Here is a 16,192-nt window from a genome sequence, read left to right on the forward strand (position 1 = left end):
GACACTAATAGTCATTCTCTTCTCACAGCCTATTGTCTCATGCTCCTACTCAGCAGAGGCAATGTGAAGGCTGATGTTCATACAGACAACATTTGAAAGCCAGATGTATGACGTTTGGGGGAGAAAATTAACTTTTAACTCCACTGAAATACTGAGTGTGTCACTGATGGTCTAGGTGTATTTAATCCTGCCTCAGAGTGCAGGGACAAATTAAATGGCTTCTTGAGGTCCCTTCCAGCACGACATTTCTGTAATTCTATAAAGCAAAAAACCCTCTATTGAAATACCCTGGAGAAGGAGAGCTTTTCAGAAAGGTAGCATTGAACATATTGGTAAGCTTATAGCAATTCTGTTTCTTTGTTGCCCTAAAACACCTTTATGTACCTTAAGTAGGATTCTGTGCTGCAGAAGCTCAGGGTAAAGGAGGAGGCTAAAGTGGTTTTAAACGCCTTTTGCATCCTCTTAATCCTAGGCTGTCCTGGGGGCTGGACAGGTCACTCATGTATATTCGGCAGCCCTAGAGGCCTCACTAAGTTACAGCAGCCTCCTTGGGCTGTTCTGTGAGCCACAGCGCCATGGACTAAAGCCCTACCCCTTACACACCTCTCCCCCTCCCAGCATGCTCTTACAGCACCTCTATGACCATGCTCAGAGCACAGCTTAGGGCTATCTTTTACAGAGCCTGTGCCAGGGGAATCCTCACCCAGAAACAATCCCGGTTTTTAGGCCACTTTACACCACTCTGGGTCTTTAATCCAGCACAAAGGGGTTGGAGTGGGGGTGAGGGTCTCATTCTTCTCTTCCATGCATGGAATACTATCCTGGAATTCCTTTCTTTATCCATGAAAACTATAAGGAGAATAGATAGGGGAATGTGTGTGTTAATGTCCCAGCCTGGGGTCATATTTTCCCAGTGATGTGATAAACAACTTCAGTGCCAAAGAGAGAATGAATTTCAAAGAGTTTTTTGTCCCCTTTCCAGCTTTAGGAAAGAGGAGACCTTAATTCCTCTTTGCAGCTGTTTTTCCAGCAGTGATCAGATTAAATATTAGCTCCTCCCCCCCCCCGCCCCCCACGAGCGTGTGCATTACAAAAACTGACTAATCTTTGAGCCTTGTATTAAGCAATGCAGAATATCTCCCAGCTTGGTTTGTGTTGCATTTTTGACCCCTTTGGAGACTGCAGTTATAGGCTTGGTTACTCTCTCAGTCTCCATGCCTCAGTAAATAAAAGTAATATTCAGTCAGGGGCTGCATTTGCTCACTGGCTTATGCAGAAGTATAGCAACATTTCAAGCTTCACAAAAGAACCAGCATAAACTGTTCAGTGGAGGACAATGGAGCTCTGCAAAGATACATCTGTGAAAATGAATGATGGGCACAGAATTCCTGTGGTCGGATTTGGTACCTATGCCCCCGATACAGTGAGTAAACCTTTTATAGAGTATTCCAGAGTAGGAAGTTTGTGTTTGTTGTATGAAGTTTGGTGCTGTGCATGAAAACGAGCAACTGACAGCACTAAGATCTAGATAGTGAGGGTAGGCACTGTACAGTTTCCTCCACAGAGCTCTCCATCCCGGCATGCAGCACTTTCTGCAGTTCCAACAATGGGCCCCATGCAGTTCTGCAGTGCACTTCATCTCTGACTTGCCATCAGGTTAGCTGTTCCATTCATGGGCCCACAGCCTCTCTGCAACACACATCAGTCCTGACCTGCTGCTTGCTTTGCTATTCCAGTTCTTTCCTCATTTAACTGTCAATTGTTCTATACCGGGTAGTTTTTATACACTTGCTAAGGATTTCTATACTGCGATATTTGGAATCCAGCTATTTGTTCTCTAATGTGTTGTATCTTCTAAGTGCCTGTAAGTTCACAACTGCAGCTCCTATTGCTGTTTTGGGGGGTCCATTCCACACCTGAATTCCACATGCTGTGCTTAAAGGCATGTCTACACGACTTTCAGAGCTTTAATTTATGCTCCATTGTTTTTCACCCGCTTACTCTCTTGAGTAATTTTGTGTCATCCTCTCTGGGCCATTCAAAATGTTATACACCTCAATCAGGACATGTGCCCTCAGCACTACCCTGTATTTCAGGAACATCCCTCCAACGATAATACTAAGCTGATGACAGGTGAGTGTCCCTTTTGAGTGAGGAGGGAGAAGAATTTGGTGATCTTATTTGTAACTTAATTACTGCTCAGAGTCTGCCAGCAGCATCTGTTATTTTTCTTCTCTCTCACTCTCTGATTGTGTAGCTACATGTAAATACATGTTCTGTGCCAGATAAACAATAAATGTGCTGACGCCATTCAAAACTGTATTTGCTTCATGGGGTAAGCAAACAAAGACTGACCATGAAAAGAATAGGGGACTTAGGTAATGGGATACAAAGCCTTTTATCTCTTTGTAACTCCCGGGTTCAGAGTCCACCCAAATTATTAGTGACTAAAAATCACGATATTGTACTTACGGCTCTCTCACCCATAGATCCCAAGCACTTTGCAATGGAAGGTAAGTATCACTATCCTAATTCTATACATGGGGAAACTGAAGAAAAGAACTTGCCCAAGATCACCGTCAAGACCGAAATCTTGAAATCAAATCAGCATGGGCAGGCTCTTGAGCCCATGCAAAATCCCTTTGATGTCACACTCACTCATGTACAGGTTACCATCTTTCAGTTTCCCAAAAAGAGGACACTGCCTCGGGAGTGGGGGAGCTGCAGGGGGGTACAGCTGGGGGGTGCTGGAGGGATATGTGTGTACTGTGGTGGGATATTTGGGGGGGTGCTGGAGGGGTGTGTGTACTGGGAGCATAGGTGCTGGAACTAGGGGTACTGGCTTGAAGTGGTTTCCATCATATACAGGGTTACAGTTTGGTTCAATGGCTCCCAGCACCCCCTCTATACAAATTGTTCCAGTACCCCTGTCTGGGAGGGGGTACTTGGGGTGTGTGGGAGGAGGCTTTTTGTGGGTGGCAGAGGGGTCTGTGTATTGGGAGTGGTATTTGAGGGGTGCTGGAGGTGGTGTGTGTACTGGAGGGGGTATTTGGGTGGGGCTCAAGGGGGCACCTGTGGCCTCACCTTGAGGTGGGGGGCATTGTTGCTCCCTGTCACGGTGGCAGGGCAGCTGGCATAGGTCCAGGATGTGGTGCCAGCAATCAGTCAGCGCCTCCCTGCTTCTCCTCCTTCCCAGGTCTGGGAGTGGGGGCCTACGTGGGCAGAATCTGGCAGATGCAGCTGCAGAGGAGGGACCAATCAGGGAACAGAGACAGCTCTTTCTGAGCTTGCAACACCTGCTCCACAAAAATCCTGGACATTTTATCTTATTTGAAAAGTCCACCTAGTCAGGGGGCTGCGTGGGTCAAACCTTTTGCTCCTTACTCGATTGTTATTCAGTCCTTCAGGAAAAACTTTCATTGACTCAGATAAATAAGGACCTGAGACATTGATTCATTGTGCAGATTATCAGCATTCCAATGGTTTAACTTGTGATACTCTCTGATGAATCAAAGGTTACTGAAATCAATGGAGGTTGTACTGGTGTAAATGAGGCCAGAACTTGCCCCCTCACTTTTAGGTGATTAGGGACTAAAAGTGTAGTTCTAGTTTGAAAAGGGGCTCTGTAAAAATTACAGGGTGGTTCCATATTATTGTCTTTCAAGTGATTTCAGGATTAAATGTGGTCAATTTACAACTAAAAAATGTATTTTCTGACTGCTAGGGCTGTGAAATTGACATTCAACATGAGAGGCAAGCTGTGTTGTTTTCTTCTTATGTTTCATCATCAGTAAAAGGGTCGTGAAGGCCAAATTCTGGTCTCAGTGACACCTGTGCCATCCCATTATCTTTAATAGATTGGCCTATAGAATTTAGTAGGGATGAAAGTAATAAGATTTTTTAGCAATTAAATAGAGTTCTTTAAATGGTGTTTAAAAGCTTATTGAATGTAATAGAAATGTATCACTTTTCTGAAACATTTTTAAACCAATGTGAGACTTTATTAGAGAATTACATCTGTTCTATAGAATGTGTGGACTGGTTTAAAAATTCTGTAGAACTATGGTCATTGTCTATTAAATTCTATAGGACTTTTCCATAATGGAAAATTTACTTTTTTCACTAACGTAAGCAGAGGTGAGTGTGAATACACACAGAGAAAGCGTCTGAGTAAGAAGGTGACATTTTTACACGGTCACTTTTCATACTGGATCCACACTTTAAAATATCGTCCCTGAGCCAGACATGTTTGAGGCTTTTTGTCTTTCTGTTTTTAATTCATAGGTTCCAAAAAGTAAGTGTGAGGAGGCTGTAAAGGTGGCCATTGAAGTTGGCTACCGCCATATAGATGGAGCCTATTTCTATGAGAATGAGGAAGAGGTTGGGCGAGCCATTCGAGAGAAGATTGCAGATGGAACAGTCAAAAGAGAGGACATATTTTACACAGGAAAGGTAATTTTGTTCTAAATCCCATCACTTGTTCTCTGCTTCTTTTTATGCTGCCTTTCGGCAGCAAGAAAGCAGTGACTTTAGTGAAGGGGTTAGTACAAGTTGTAGCAGGCTGACAGGATTTGCCTGAAACACCCCTCTTGTTACCAGGTGCTAATCCCGTGGGAAAAGTGTTAAATGCATTTAGTGCCAGCTGGAGCTTTAGCAGGTGTGGTGCCTATATACAGTTACCAGATAAAAACTACATTTTACTGAAGTTAAGGGAGAGTACGTGTTAGTAACCTAAGGGTAAAAGCATTAGAAGGGATGCTGTAATTATCCCCAAGCCAATCATTACAGACCAGGTGACAGAGATTTAAAGTTACACTTGAAAGAAATCCAAATATGTTAAGCTATGGAAGTACACAGGTTAGGCACCTAAACGATCTTAACTCTGATAACTGTAACTATGCGTGCAATAGCCGTATAATTAGGATTGGTGCGTTATTTGTGGTCTGAGACTGGATTAAATTGATTTTGAAAGACACATTAGTTGTTTCCAATTTCTACCCTCATGGTGCCCGTAGAGGACAGAGTTCCTGTATGAATGTTCACTTTTTCATGCTGCAGGGTATGATGATGCAACATTAATTAAATGTCGGGCACGCATAGACTTTGTATATTATTAAAATTAAAATTTGGATAAAATAATGCATAATATACTGTATATACCATGACATTTCATGCCTGAGATATAGCAGAATAAAGTTATTTGGGGAATCAGCCTTGTGAACATACGATTCTGATGGCACTTATTCTCTTTTCACTCTTTACAGCTTTGGAGCACCTTTAACGCTCCTGTGATGGTCCAATCAGCCCTGAAAAAGTCACTGAAGAGCCTGCAGTTTGACTACATTGATCTCTATATTATTCATACACCCCTATCTTTAAAGGTAAAAAAAAAAGTTCTGTCTGAACACAGGAGAATCTCGTCCCCACAGTTCCCCTTTTGCTTTAAGACAGACCAAATGTTAACTGCTTGATTCAGAGACATTGCTGTAAGGAACAAAGGGCTTTACAATACCAAACAATTTCCCTATGTATATTTCTTCCAGATCAGATGTAAAATGGGCTTTCATTTATATTAGGGATGCAGAGGTAATCAAGGAAACTGATGGACTGAACATCCATCAGGTTTCAGAAAGAACTTTGCACTTAATAATAAAGGTTAAATGTGCTGTGAATATTGAGTTACTGACATGCCACAATAGCTTAATATATTTCCAGAATTTCTCCAGAAAGCAATTCACATCAAGTGTCATACCGAAGGGGAGGTTTATCTGATTATATTGTTTCTTTTGTTTTTAAGCCTGGAGATGATTTACTCCCAGAGGATGGAAATGGAAAATTGATTTTTGATAACGTAGACCTTTGTGCCACATGGGAGGTGGGTATCATGTACTAGTATAACATGAAAACACCTGTGCAAAACTGTCATGAAAACTTACCAGGCCAGGCACAAAATGTACTTACCCATGAGTGTATGAGAAAACAAAAAATCAGATCTCTATTTCAGGGCATAAGCTAAATTCTAAGAGGGGTTTAGGAAGAAACTTTTCCTGGAGGTGGGTTATTTCATAGCTGTCCATTGTGGATTTCTTTTATCTTCCTCTAAAGCAGCTGGTAGAGGTCACTCTTGGAACGGGACAAAATGGGCCACTGGTTTGCTCCAGTATGGTAGTTCCTATGATCCTACTCACCTGCAGAAAAATGTTACTCACCTGGGAGAATGGAAGCATGGAATATTGTAAAGCAGGGGCAGTCAGTAGGCGGGCCGTGGGCCAAAACTGGGCCGCTAGATGCTTTTGAACAGACCCTGGAATCATTTTATTTACTTACTATCATTGTTAACATTGCAGAGTGAAAAATGTTTCACTGGAGTCTGGACCTTGACTGTACCTTGACCAAGAAATTTTAACCTTGACAAAAAAATAATAGACCACCCCTTTTGTAAGGCTATGTTAAGATACAAGGCAGTTCTTTTATTAGTCCAGTAATGATGACTAAGGTGTGCTGAAGGGGTCCCTCCTGATGCTGTTTTTCTAAAAGAAACAAAGAGCTTCTCTAAACACAAATGTTACTGCTTATCTCCCTTCTGGGGGAAAGAAGCTATGCCAATATTAAGCACCCTTATATCAGTATAACAGCATCCACACCAGGGGGTTTACTAGTACAAATGTTTTGGTTAAAAAAAACCCCAAACCCTTAACTGAGATAGTTATACCTGGTACAAAAACCATGTGTAGACCAGGCCTAAAAATTACATGGTCTCAGGCTGCCATGGAAACCTCCTGGAGGAAAGAGGGGGAGGGGCAAGAAAGAAAATGGAGGAAGAATTAACCTTGATTTTCTTAACTTTTTTCTTTACTATTTCATTGTATCTGTTTTGTTGCTGTAAAAGGGGGATGTACACCACCTATACATTAGGGAGTTCAATCCTCAGGCCCTTTTCCAGCTACTTTGCACTGCTCCGGCAAACCACCAGGCAAACCATAGTTCATCAAAACTCACGTTGTCTTCACATGAGAGGCCTGGAACTAGAGCTAGGTAAATGACAGATCTTGCCATTTGGAAAATTCCAAAAAAAGGGGAAAAAATGGCTCAGGTTGAACTGAAGCTTTCCAGAGTTTTCTGTGAATTGAAAAAGTCCATTTTGATCTGTTCCAGAGCAGGTATTCTCCCTTGGCCTCCCACAACCCAGGTGAGTTCCCTAACCACTGGGCTAAATGTTCTAAAGGGGGTGGCTGCTAGAGTTAACACCTGGCTGGTATTTGGCCAACCTGGCCAGGTTTTTTTATGGGTTTGCCAGTTGCCAGAAAAATCATTTAATCCGCCGGGTTTTTTTATGTGGGTCTAAAGATTTGCATTATCATCACAATACACTGGGATATCTGATGTTAAAAGTTTCTGTGTCCAGCTAAAGATGCTTCAGTGTTCCCACTTGCACAGTTTAAGCGATAACAGATCAAAACTGTTGAAAGTACAACAGCTGCCTGCCCAGTGCCCACCAACACACAAGTGCACCGCGCATATGAGCGAGAGAGGGTTTCAGTCAAGCGAGCGTGAGGAGACGTACAATGTTATCAGTCTCATCTATATGTGTTATCTCTCTAGATAGGATGAGTGGCTGTCAGGGGGAGTTGCGGAGCTGCCTTGTGGGGTGTGTGTGCTGGGGTTTTTTCATTTCTAAGATGGTAACCCTAATGGCCGCACCACCATCATCACAATTCCCTCTCCTCATCTGGCCATTTTGTGAATTGCCAAAACTATTCATGTCCAATTCTTGGATAGTTTTGGGTTAATTGAAATTACTTTTTTTGTCAAGTAAACTATTTGTCTGAAAAATGCCTCCCAGCTGTGTCCAGGACTGATGACGCAGGAGGGTTCTAGGTCAGAACTGAAATGCCCAGGTTTCCCAACTCTCACAGGTTTATTGTGAGTCTCATGATATTTGCTATTTTTCTTAAAACACAACTCCTGGAATGCTGCTGTTGTGTGCAAATCTCAGCTTTCACTTAAACAAAACAAGTATCTTTCTAGACCCCCATGAGTTTGGAGAGAAGCTTCTAAACATGACTCAGGTAAACCCTAAAGTTTCAAAAACCAAAAGGTAAATAAAAAGAGCCCCTCCTTTTTTAAGTCTCATGGTTTTTTAACCAGTCTCATGATATTTTAGGGCCTGATTCATGCTTTTTGAACACTTGGGGTTGGCAATACTGAGTGTACTAACAGATCTCTGTAGGGAAGTAATGCAATGACAGTGAAAAAATAAAGCAGTCTCTAGTCTGTGCTAGTAGGCGCCAGTCCCGCAAGCTGCATTGTGCAGACACTCATGCTATAGGCAGCAGTGACAATGGACCTGACCATATTTTCTTTCCCAGGCCATGGAGGCATGTAAAGATGCAGGCTTGGTGAAGTCCATTGGAGTGTCCAACTTCAACCACAGACAGCTGGAGATGATCCTGAACAAACCTGGACTCAAGTACAAACCTGTCTGCAACCAGGTAACACTCTGAGCTTCAGCTAAAATGAAGGCCCAGAAGGGTTCGTTGTGACTCCATAAAGAGAACTGGAAAACAAGAGTCATGCAGCAGAGCCTGGGAGAGAGAGAAGGGCTAGAGGACAACCCAAGCCAAGTGGGGCAAAGCCAGGTCACTCTGCACTTTGCTGTGCTTCTCCTTTCTCCTGGAAACACTGATTCAGATAGTAATGAAATTCCATAGAAATCAGACTGTATTTTAAGGGAAAGTATGAGAAAATCTACTCCTGTCTTGGGGGCTTTCTTCTCTGGAAAAAACTCTTGTTTTTAGCCAAGCTTCAATGAGGCTTCCAATATTAAGTGTGCAATTATATTTCAGCTGCTTAACTGCTGGCACGTTTCTTTTCGCCTACAACAGTACCCTTTTAAATATCGAGCTGATTTGCAGGTGCAGTCAGGTATTTAGATTTCTCAGGACATGCAGTTACAGGCACCAATAAATATGCCTGCCTTTAACTACAGTCACCTCACTGGAGGCCATTTTGGACATGTAGGATAGAGATAATGGGGCGGGTTGTGTGACTGTCACTGTTTGTACAATCGGAAATCTCCATTTTTCTAATGCTTCAGGTTGAATGTCATCCTTACCTCAACCAAAGAAAATTGCTGGAGTTCTGCAAATCCAAAAATATTGTGCTGGTGGCTTTTAGTGCCTTGGGATCTCACAGAGAGGAGAGATGGTAAGGAAAGAAGCTGACTGTTGAGTCTCATTACTAAAAGAATGTATCTGATTTTCCACTACCTTGATCTTGTGTGGTCATTTACATGGGTGGAAAGTGGGCATAGCATGCTAACAAATTGGCATGGCTGTGTTTTGCACCCATTTGGCACAGATATAAATGACCACACAAGGAGACAGGCAGTGGAGAATTTGGCCTAATATGTTTGCTAAATATCTGATGATAAATAAGTATTGCTTCCAACAGGCTCAGCTCTCACTGATCCCGAGATCAGAAACACTCACTCCGTGTCTGTATTCCCTTGCAGGGTGGATCAAAGCACTCCACTTCTGCTAGAGGATCCAGTACTGAACGCTCTGGCCAAAAAATACAGCCGAAGCCCAGCTCTAGTAGCCCTGCGCTACCAGCTGCAGCGTGGTGTCGTGGTCCTTGCCAAGAGCTTCACCAGAAAGCGTATTGAAGACAATTTCAAGGTAAAGCGGTGGAAAGGAGAAATACCATTAGAAACACTCGCAAGTTTGAAAATAGTGGATGTAAAATACCACTTTTAGTTCCTGCCCTACATGGACATGGCCTCTCAAGTTGAGGACTGACGGCACCTCCATGCATATAGCCAAACTCCTTAGGACAGGGACTGTCATTTGCCCTGTGTTTGTACAGTCCCTCACACAATTCAAGGCCAGGTTGGTTAAGGCCACTGGGTGCTACTGCAATATAAAGGTTGCATAGTTATAAAGGGACATTTCAGAGAGAGATTTGTTGGACAAAGGCCAAAGTGTTATCCTGTACATGTTTCTCATCCCCAAGTGAAGCTATAAGCAACTCAGGCAACACAAATTAATTCATGCAAAGAGGTTTTGTCTGGAATTTCTCTGCTAATCTAGAGCCAAATTCTGAGGTCTTTACTTAGTTTCTGTTCAGTTGTTCAGTTCAATTGTTACTCAATCCTGACTTGGGCAAAACTCACATCGTCCTCAGTAAGTAACGATTGGGTGAGAACTTCAGTATCTGGCCTTTGATGCACATGCAGAGACTCTTCTAGCAGCAGTGTGCTGGGCCCATAACCCAGAGGATAGTGCAGGGGTCGGCAACCTATGGCACGCGTGCCAAAGACAGCACGCGAGCCAATTTTTAGCGGCAGGGGGCTGGGAGCACCCCCACACACCCCAGCCCTCTGTCCTGACCCCTGCACCCCCCACACACCCCAGCCCTCTGCCCTGACCCCTGAACCCCCCCACACCCCAGCTCCGTGTCCTGACCCCTGAACCCCCCCCACAATCCCAGCCCTGACTCCGGCACCCCCGACACATACCCAGCCCCCCCACACCCTGACTCTTGCACCCCCCACATCCCCATCCCCACTCTGAGCACCAAACGGGAGCTCCTGCACACACACACACACACACACCCCACATTCCCACCTGCACCCCTCACACCAAATGGAAGCTGCCCAGGTAAGCACTCCACACCCAAACCTCCTGCCCCAACCCTGAGCCCCCTCCCTCATTCTAGCTCCTGGCCAGACCCTGCACCCCAACCCCCAGCCTGCTCCTTCACCCCCAGCCCTGTGCTCAGTGCACTCCCACCCTCAGCTCAGTGCAGAGAGAGAAGAAGAGAATGGGCTAGAACCAGGGAGAAGGTAGGTACGTACCTACTCTATGTGGACAGGGCCGGGACCCCAGACCAGCAGCGGGCTGAGAGGGGCCGGCAGCCGGGACCTGGCTGGCAGGAGCCGCAGACAGAACCCCAGACTGGCATTGGGCTGAGCGGCAGCAGGCTGAGCTGCTCAGCCCATTGCTGGTCTGGGGTCCTGGCAGCCGGCCCCACTCATCCCACTGCCGGTCTGGGGTTCTGGCTGCCAGCCCCTTGCCAGCCAGGGTCCCGGCCACTGGCCCCGCTCAGCCCGCTGCCGGCCTAGGTGAACAGAACCCAAAGCCGGCAGTGGGCTGAGCAGGCCAGGGGAGTAAGATCAGTATTTTAATTTAATTTTAAATGAAGCTTCTTAAACATTTTGAAAACCTTGTTTACATATGACAACAGTTTAGCTATATAATATATAGACTTATAGAGAGAGACCTTCTAAAAAACGTTCAGATGTATTACTGGCACACAAAACCTTAAATGAAAGTGAATAAATGAAGACTCGGCACACCACTTCTAAAAGGTTGCCGACCCCGGGTTAGTGGATTGAAATCATCCTCTACTAGGTTGCATTTGGGAGAGGGAGTTGGTCCAGTAGCTGGGGCACTGGACTAGGCTGTGGAAGTTGTAGGTTCCATTCCCTACTCTGCCATGGACTTCCTGTGTGACCTTCGGCAAGTCAGTTACTCTCTCTCTCTCTCTGCCTGAGTGTTGTTTTCCATTACAAATGGGGATGATGATTGAGATGCTTCCCTACCTCCTAGTGGTGTTGTGAGTATAAACACAATAAAGATTGGGAAGTGCTTTGAAATCTACTATATAAGAAATAGGTATTATTATTATTATTTATTATTATTATTATTTCAGTGACTGACACTCTCAATGACGAGCATGTTAGAACGAATGAAATCCCTTCCTGCTTTATGAAGGGCCAATTTGGTCCATCCCATAGGCAAATCTGATGATTAGCGTTTTTTTCTCTGATAGGTGTTTGACTTCCAGTTGACAGAGGAGGACATGAAAGCCATTGATAGCCTGAACCAAAACCTTCGCTATGACCTGTGTCCACAGTGAGTTGCAGTACTTGGGTTTTAAGAATTTTTAAGTGTGTAGAAATCAACTGTGGGCCATACAGCTGGACAAAAGACAGATTGTGTTAGTCTCGCAGCACTGTCAGGTTTGATACCTTCCTGCAGGTCCTGCAATGCAGCAGGCAGTGGAAATTTGGAATCTAAGACTCACCATCCGTTCTTTGCTCCCTAGACAGCACAGACTAGAAAGTTCTTGGAGTGGCTTTCAGTAATTGCTGTGGTCGGACGCTGAAAAGATCTCACTGGCAGGAAGCTCTTCCTGACAGTCAGACCTGTCTTCATCATCCTATTAATTCCGGTTATATCCTCTTATACAGATATTAAATAATCTTTGATGATTATCATAAGTGTTGCATAGTTTGCATAATGCAAATATGGATGCCACATCTTAGCTGCTTGCAGTTTGCATGGGGATATTTCATGGAAATTAAACAGCTGTTATCTGCATTTTGTTTTTTAGATTTTTGGACCATCCTGAGTATCCATTTGCTGATGACTATTAAAGAGGATCCATTTGCAATTCCTGTGTTGTTAGCAACTAGTAATAATGCTCTATACTTAGGGCCAATTCTAGAGGGAAAATACCATTTATAACACTGTTGCCATCACCTTCTCTACTGTGTAATTTAACCTACACGGTAAGGAGATAAATCTCATCCTTACAAAGACTTGCCTTCTTGCTTTTGATAATGCTGAGCGGGAAAAGGGGTATTTTGAATATAGTTATCAGTTCCTGCCCCTGATCTTTCATAAATATTTTGTCTTCATTCTGAGCTGCTAGAACTTAATCCCTTGGAATGAACCGTGCCTCCTGAAAATCTCAGCCAAGCTAGTATGTAAAAACTTAGTGACTAACCAAATATTAGGTGGTGGTATAGCCTTGTTAATTCCAGGATTTTAAGTAGACAAGGTGGGTGAGGTATTATCTTTTATTGGATCAGTTTCTGTAAGTCAATGAGACAAGCTTTTGAGTTACACATAGCCTATGCAACCTGAAGGAGAGCTCTGTGTAAGCTCAAAAGCTTGTCTCTTTCACCAACAGAAGTTGGCCCTATAAAAGATATTACCTCACCCCCCTTGTCTCTCAAACATCAGGTACTCATTTGTGGCTCAGTCCTGGAGCACTCCCATGGGAGTGGAGGATGCTCAGGTTTGGTGTCAGCTAGCATCTCACTGAACTCATCAGGCACAAATTTTCACTTAACACAATCCTCTGCCCTCACAACAAAGATGTCCCAGTATCTGTCAAACTAAATGAAGAGGAAATAGAAGCTCTGAGCTCCATTTAGAGACATGTTTAGCATATTTCATTTGACTCCATCATAGTAATAAAAGCTCTCACTACACCCATTTCTTTTGCTTTTCCTCCATTTCTTTTATATGCTGACAAGAAGGGGTGTGGTCACACTGCGTTTATAGCAATCTGCAGTTCTCAGGGAAGCAGCTGGCTGGCTCTGCTGCCCGCTGGTGGCTACCAGGAAAGTCTGACATAGGAAACAGGTTTCAGAGTGGTAGCCGTGTTAGTCTGCATCAGCAAAAACAATGAGGAGTCCTTGTGGCACCTTAGAGACTAACAAAACTATTTGGGCATAAGCTTTCGTGGGCTAAAACCCACTTCATCAGATGCATGGAGTGGAAAATACAGTAGCAGGTATATATACACAGTACATGAAAAGATGGGAGTTGCCTTTCCAAGTGAGGGGTCAGTGATAATGAGACAATTCAATTAAAGTGGAAGTAGGCTATTCTCAATATTAGAATACCAAGGGAGAAAAAATCACTTTTGTAGTGGTAATGAGGGTGGCCCATTTCAAACAGTAGACAAGAAGGTGTGAGTAACAGTAGGAGGAAATTAGTTTGGGGACATTGGTTTTTGTAATGACCCATCCACTCCCAGTCTTTATTCCGGCCTAATTTGATGGTGTCCAGTTTGCAAATTAATTCCAGTTCTGCAGTTTCTGGCTGGGGTCTGTTTTTGAAGTTTTTTTGTTGAAGAATTGCCACTTTTAAGTCTCTTATTGAGTGACCAGGGAAATTGAAGTGTTCTCCTACTGGTTTTTGAACGTTATAATTCCTGATGTCAGATTTGTGTCCATTTTTTCTTTTGCATAGAGACTGTCCGGTTTGGCCAATGTACATGACAGAGGGGCATTGCTGGCACATGATGGCATATATCACATTGGTGGATGTATGTACTGTGTATATATACCTGCTACTGTATTTTCCACTCCATGCATCTGATGAAGTGGGTTTTAGTCCACAAAAGTTTATGCCCAAATAAATTTGTTAGTCTCTAAGGTGCCACAAGGACGACTCCTTGTTTTTGCTGACATAGGAAAGTGGACTTAAAAGATAAGAAGTAAAGTGAGGGACAGGCACCTGTCCTCTACATACAGACTTCTGCCCTGTTAAGATGGAAATTAGTTTTGCTGTGAAGAGATGAAATCCCTGAGGTCTTACACGCTTTATGTCTTTAATGAGAGGAGTTTCTTTGATTTTGTTCCTAATTCTGTAGAACTATGTTTTGTGAGACTGATGTATTCATGTGTTAATGCAGCATTCAGGATGGGATTTTAATCACAAGTCAAATGTTTTATAGTCAGAGATGCCACCACAATTCCAGGCTTCTTAGCCTATGCATCATAATATGGCCTTTCAATATATAACAACACAATATATTTGCAGTCCAGTAACACAAAATACTAAATCTGTGCATCCACAGTGATGGACAGTGGCACTGGCTTTGCACTGCATTATGTACCCCATAGTACATCCAAGTGCTCAGCATAAGAATGTAAAGAAAACCTTACTGCTGTGGGGAAAATACTGAATTTCTAAACTTCTGCCCAGTTTCAGTTGCACCATTAACATGGCTTTGTGGGTAATTGCCCTCCACACAGAAAAAATACTGGGCTTCATTCTCCATTTACTCACAGCAGTGTAAGAAAGGGGTAACTCCACTGAAGCCAAAGGAGTTGTGCTGGTGTGAAAATCATGTAAGTGAAAGGAATTGGGCCCAGTATCTTAACATTCTAATTCCACAGTGAATTGACCACAGCTGTGTGTGTTCCATACACATATGAAACTGGTGGTGGTAAATTGGGGGGGAGTTAACAGCAGAGTTTTGTTAAGTGATCTAGATATATCCCCAAATACCAGGCCATGGAAGGAAATGAGGGCAGCTCAGTTGCTCTGGGAGTGGAGAAGAGACTGCTTGATTCAGGTGGAAGTGTGTCTCGGGGCAGGTGGCCAGAAGCGAAGAAACGGTTGTCAGTGAGAGGCGGGGGCGGGGTGTAAAGGAAGTTGGGGAGAAGGGCAAACATTTAGTTAAACCAGGCCCAAGTTACGCTTGACCTGCCTCTGATTCATAGTCCATCACAGCAGAGAATACCCTTTAACAGAATCCAAGCAGTAAGTTGTCAACTGTTATTAATATTAGTATATTACTATAATATTAATATAATACAAGTTTCAAATAAAATGCAGTAGAACAGAATAAAATAGATTGCCCATACAATGGTGTAATTACCTGCTAATTAACTATAATCAGTCTCTCAGTTACACTCTCGCTCTTTCACCTCCCCTTTCCCCGTCCTGAAAGCCCACTTAAAATCTACATAAGAAAAAAAAATCTATGACTTATGGGCATGATCTTGGGAATTTCATCATGATAACAATAAAGACAGAACACACACAGCTTGTGTCGCTATTCAGTCAGCACTACACTTATTCTTATCAGATATGACGTGAACGCCAGTGCAGATATTCCAGGATGATCTAGTCTAGGTACAGAAAGCAGTCTCTGCAGCACTGCCCAATGTCACTGTCTCATTCCCAGGACTAGCTGCACACGAGCACTTTAAAATGTGGTCCTAATCAATAATTATATCTTTCTCTACCGATAAAATGTGAAAGCTCGTGTACCTGATGATGAGACTTTATAAATATGTGTACTTCTGATTTTTACTTGTCACTGATGTCCAATCCGCTTCCTTCCTAATTCCCAAGCCCTCCCTCTAACTGCATGACGCTGACATTGGAGCCAATGTGCAAGCTGAACCAAGGGCACAAGGAGGTCATGAATATGTGGCATAGTATAAAGATTTTTTTCTGCTGATTAAGATGATTTTCATTTTCTTCATAGACCCACTCCCTCTTGTGCAGCCTAGAAGGCAGGAGGAAGCGTGGTTGAGAGGCAGTCTGCAGAGCACAGTGATGGGCAGCAGCAGGCATGAGTGAGAATGACAATTTCT

The 16,192-nt window shown here is 43.5% G+C and overlaps 1 protein-coding gene across 1 annotated transcript; it reads left to right on the top strand.

Annotated features, from left to right (window-relative positions):
- Nucleotides 1-1,122: 1,122 nt before the first annotated feature.
- Nucleotides 1,123-13,289, top strand: LOC141977222 (prostaglandin-E(2) 9-reductase-like). Its single transcript, XM_074938603.1, has 10 exons — nucleotides 1,123-1,423; nucleotides 4,285-4,452; nucleotides 5,265-5,381; nucleotides 5,798-5,875; nucleotides 8,370-8,492; nucleotides 9,098-9,207; nucleotides 9,515-9,680; nucleotides 11,836-11,918; nucleotides 12,400-12,417; nucleotides 13,170-13,289. The coding sequence occupies exons 1-10, from the start codon at nucleotides 1,337-1,339 to the stop codon at nucleotides 13,195-13,197; spliced, it is 978 nt and encodes a 325-aa protein (XP_074794704.1). The 5' UTR covers nucleotides 1,123-1,336; the 3' UTR covers nucleotides 13,198-13,289.
- The last annotated feature ends 2,903 nt before the right edge of the window (nucleotides 13,290-16,192 follow it).

This window comes from Natator depressus, chromosome 1, assembly GCF_965152275.1.
Source record: "Natator depressus isolate rNatDep1 chromosome 1, rNatDep2.hap1, whole genome shotgun sequence".
Lineage (NCBI taxonomy): Eukaryota > Metazoa > Chordata > Testudines > Cheloniidae > Natator > Natator depressus.

Coding starts and splice junctions, on each gene's coding strand:
- LOC141977222 (XM_074938603.1), top strand. CDS start 1,337: ATGGAGCTCTGCAAAGATACATCTGTGAAAATGAATGATGGGCACAGA. Junction 5,876..8,369: donor ACCTTTGTGCCACATGGGAG/GTGGGTATCATG, acceptor TTTCTTTCCCAG/GCCATGGAGGCATGTAAAGA. Junction 8,493..9,097: donor ACAAACCTGTCTGCAACCAG/GTAACACTCTGA, acceptor CTAATGCTTCAG/GTTGAATGTCATCCTTACCT.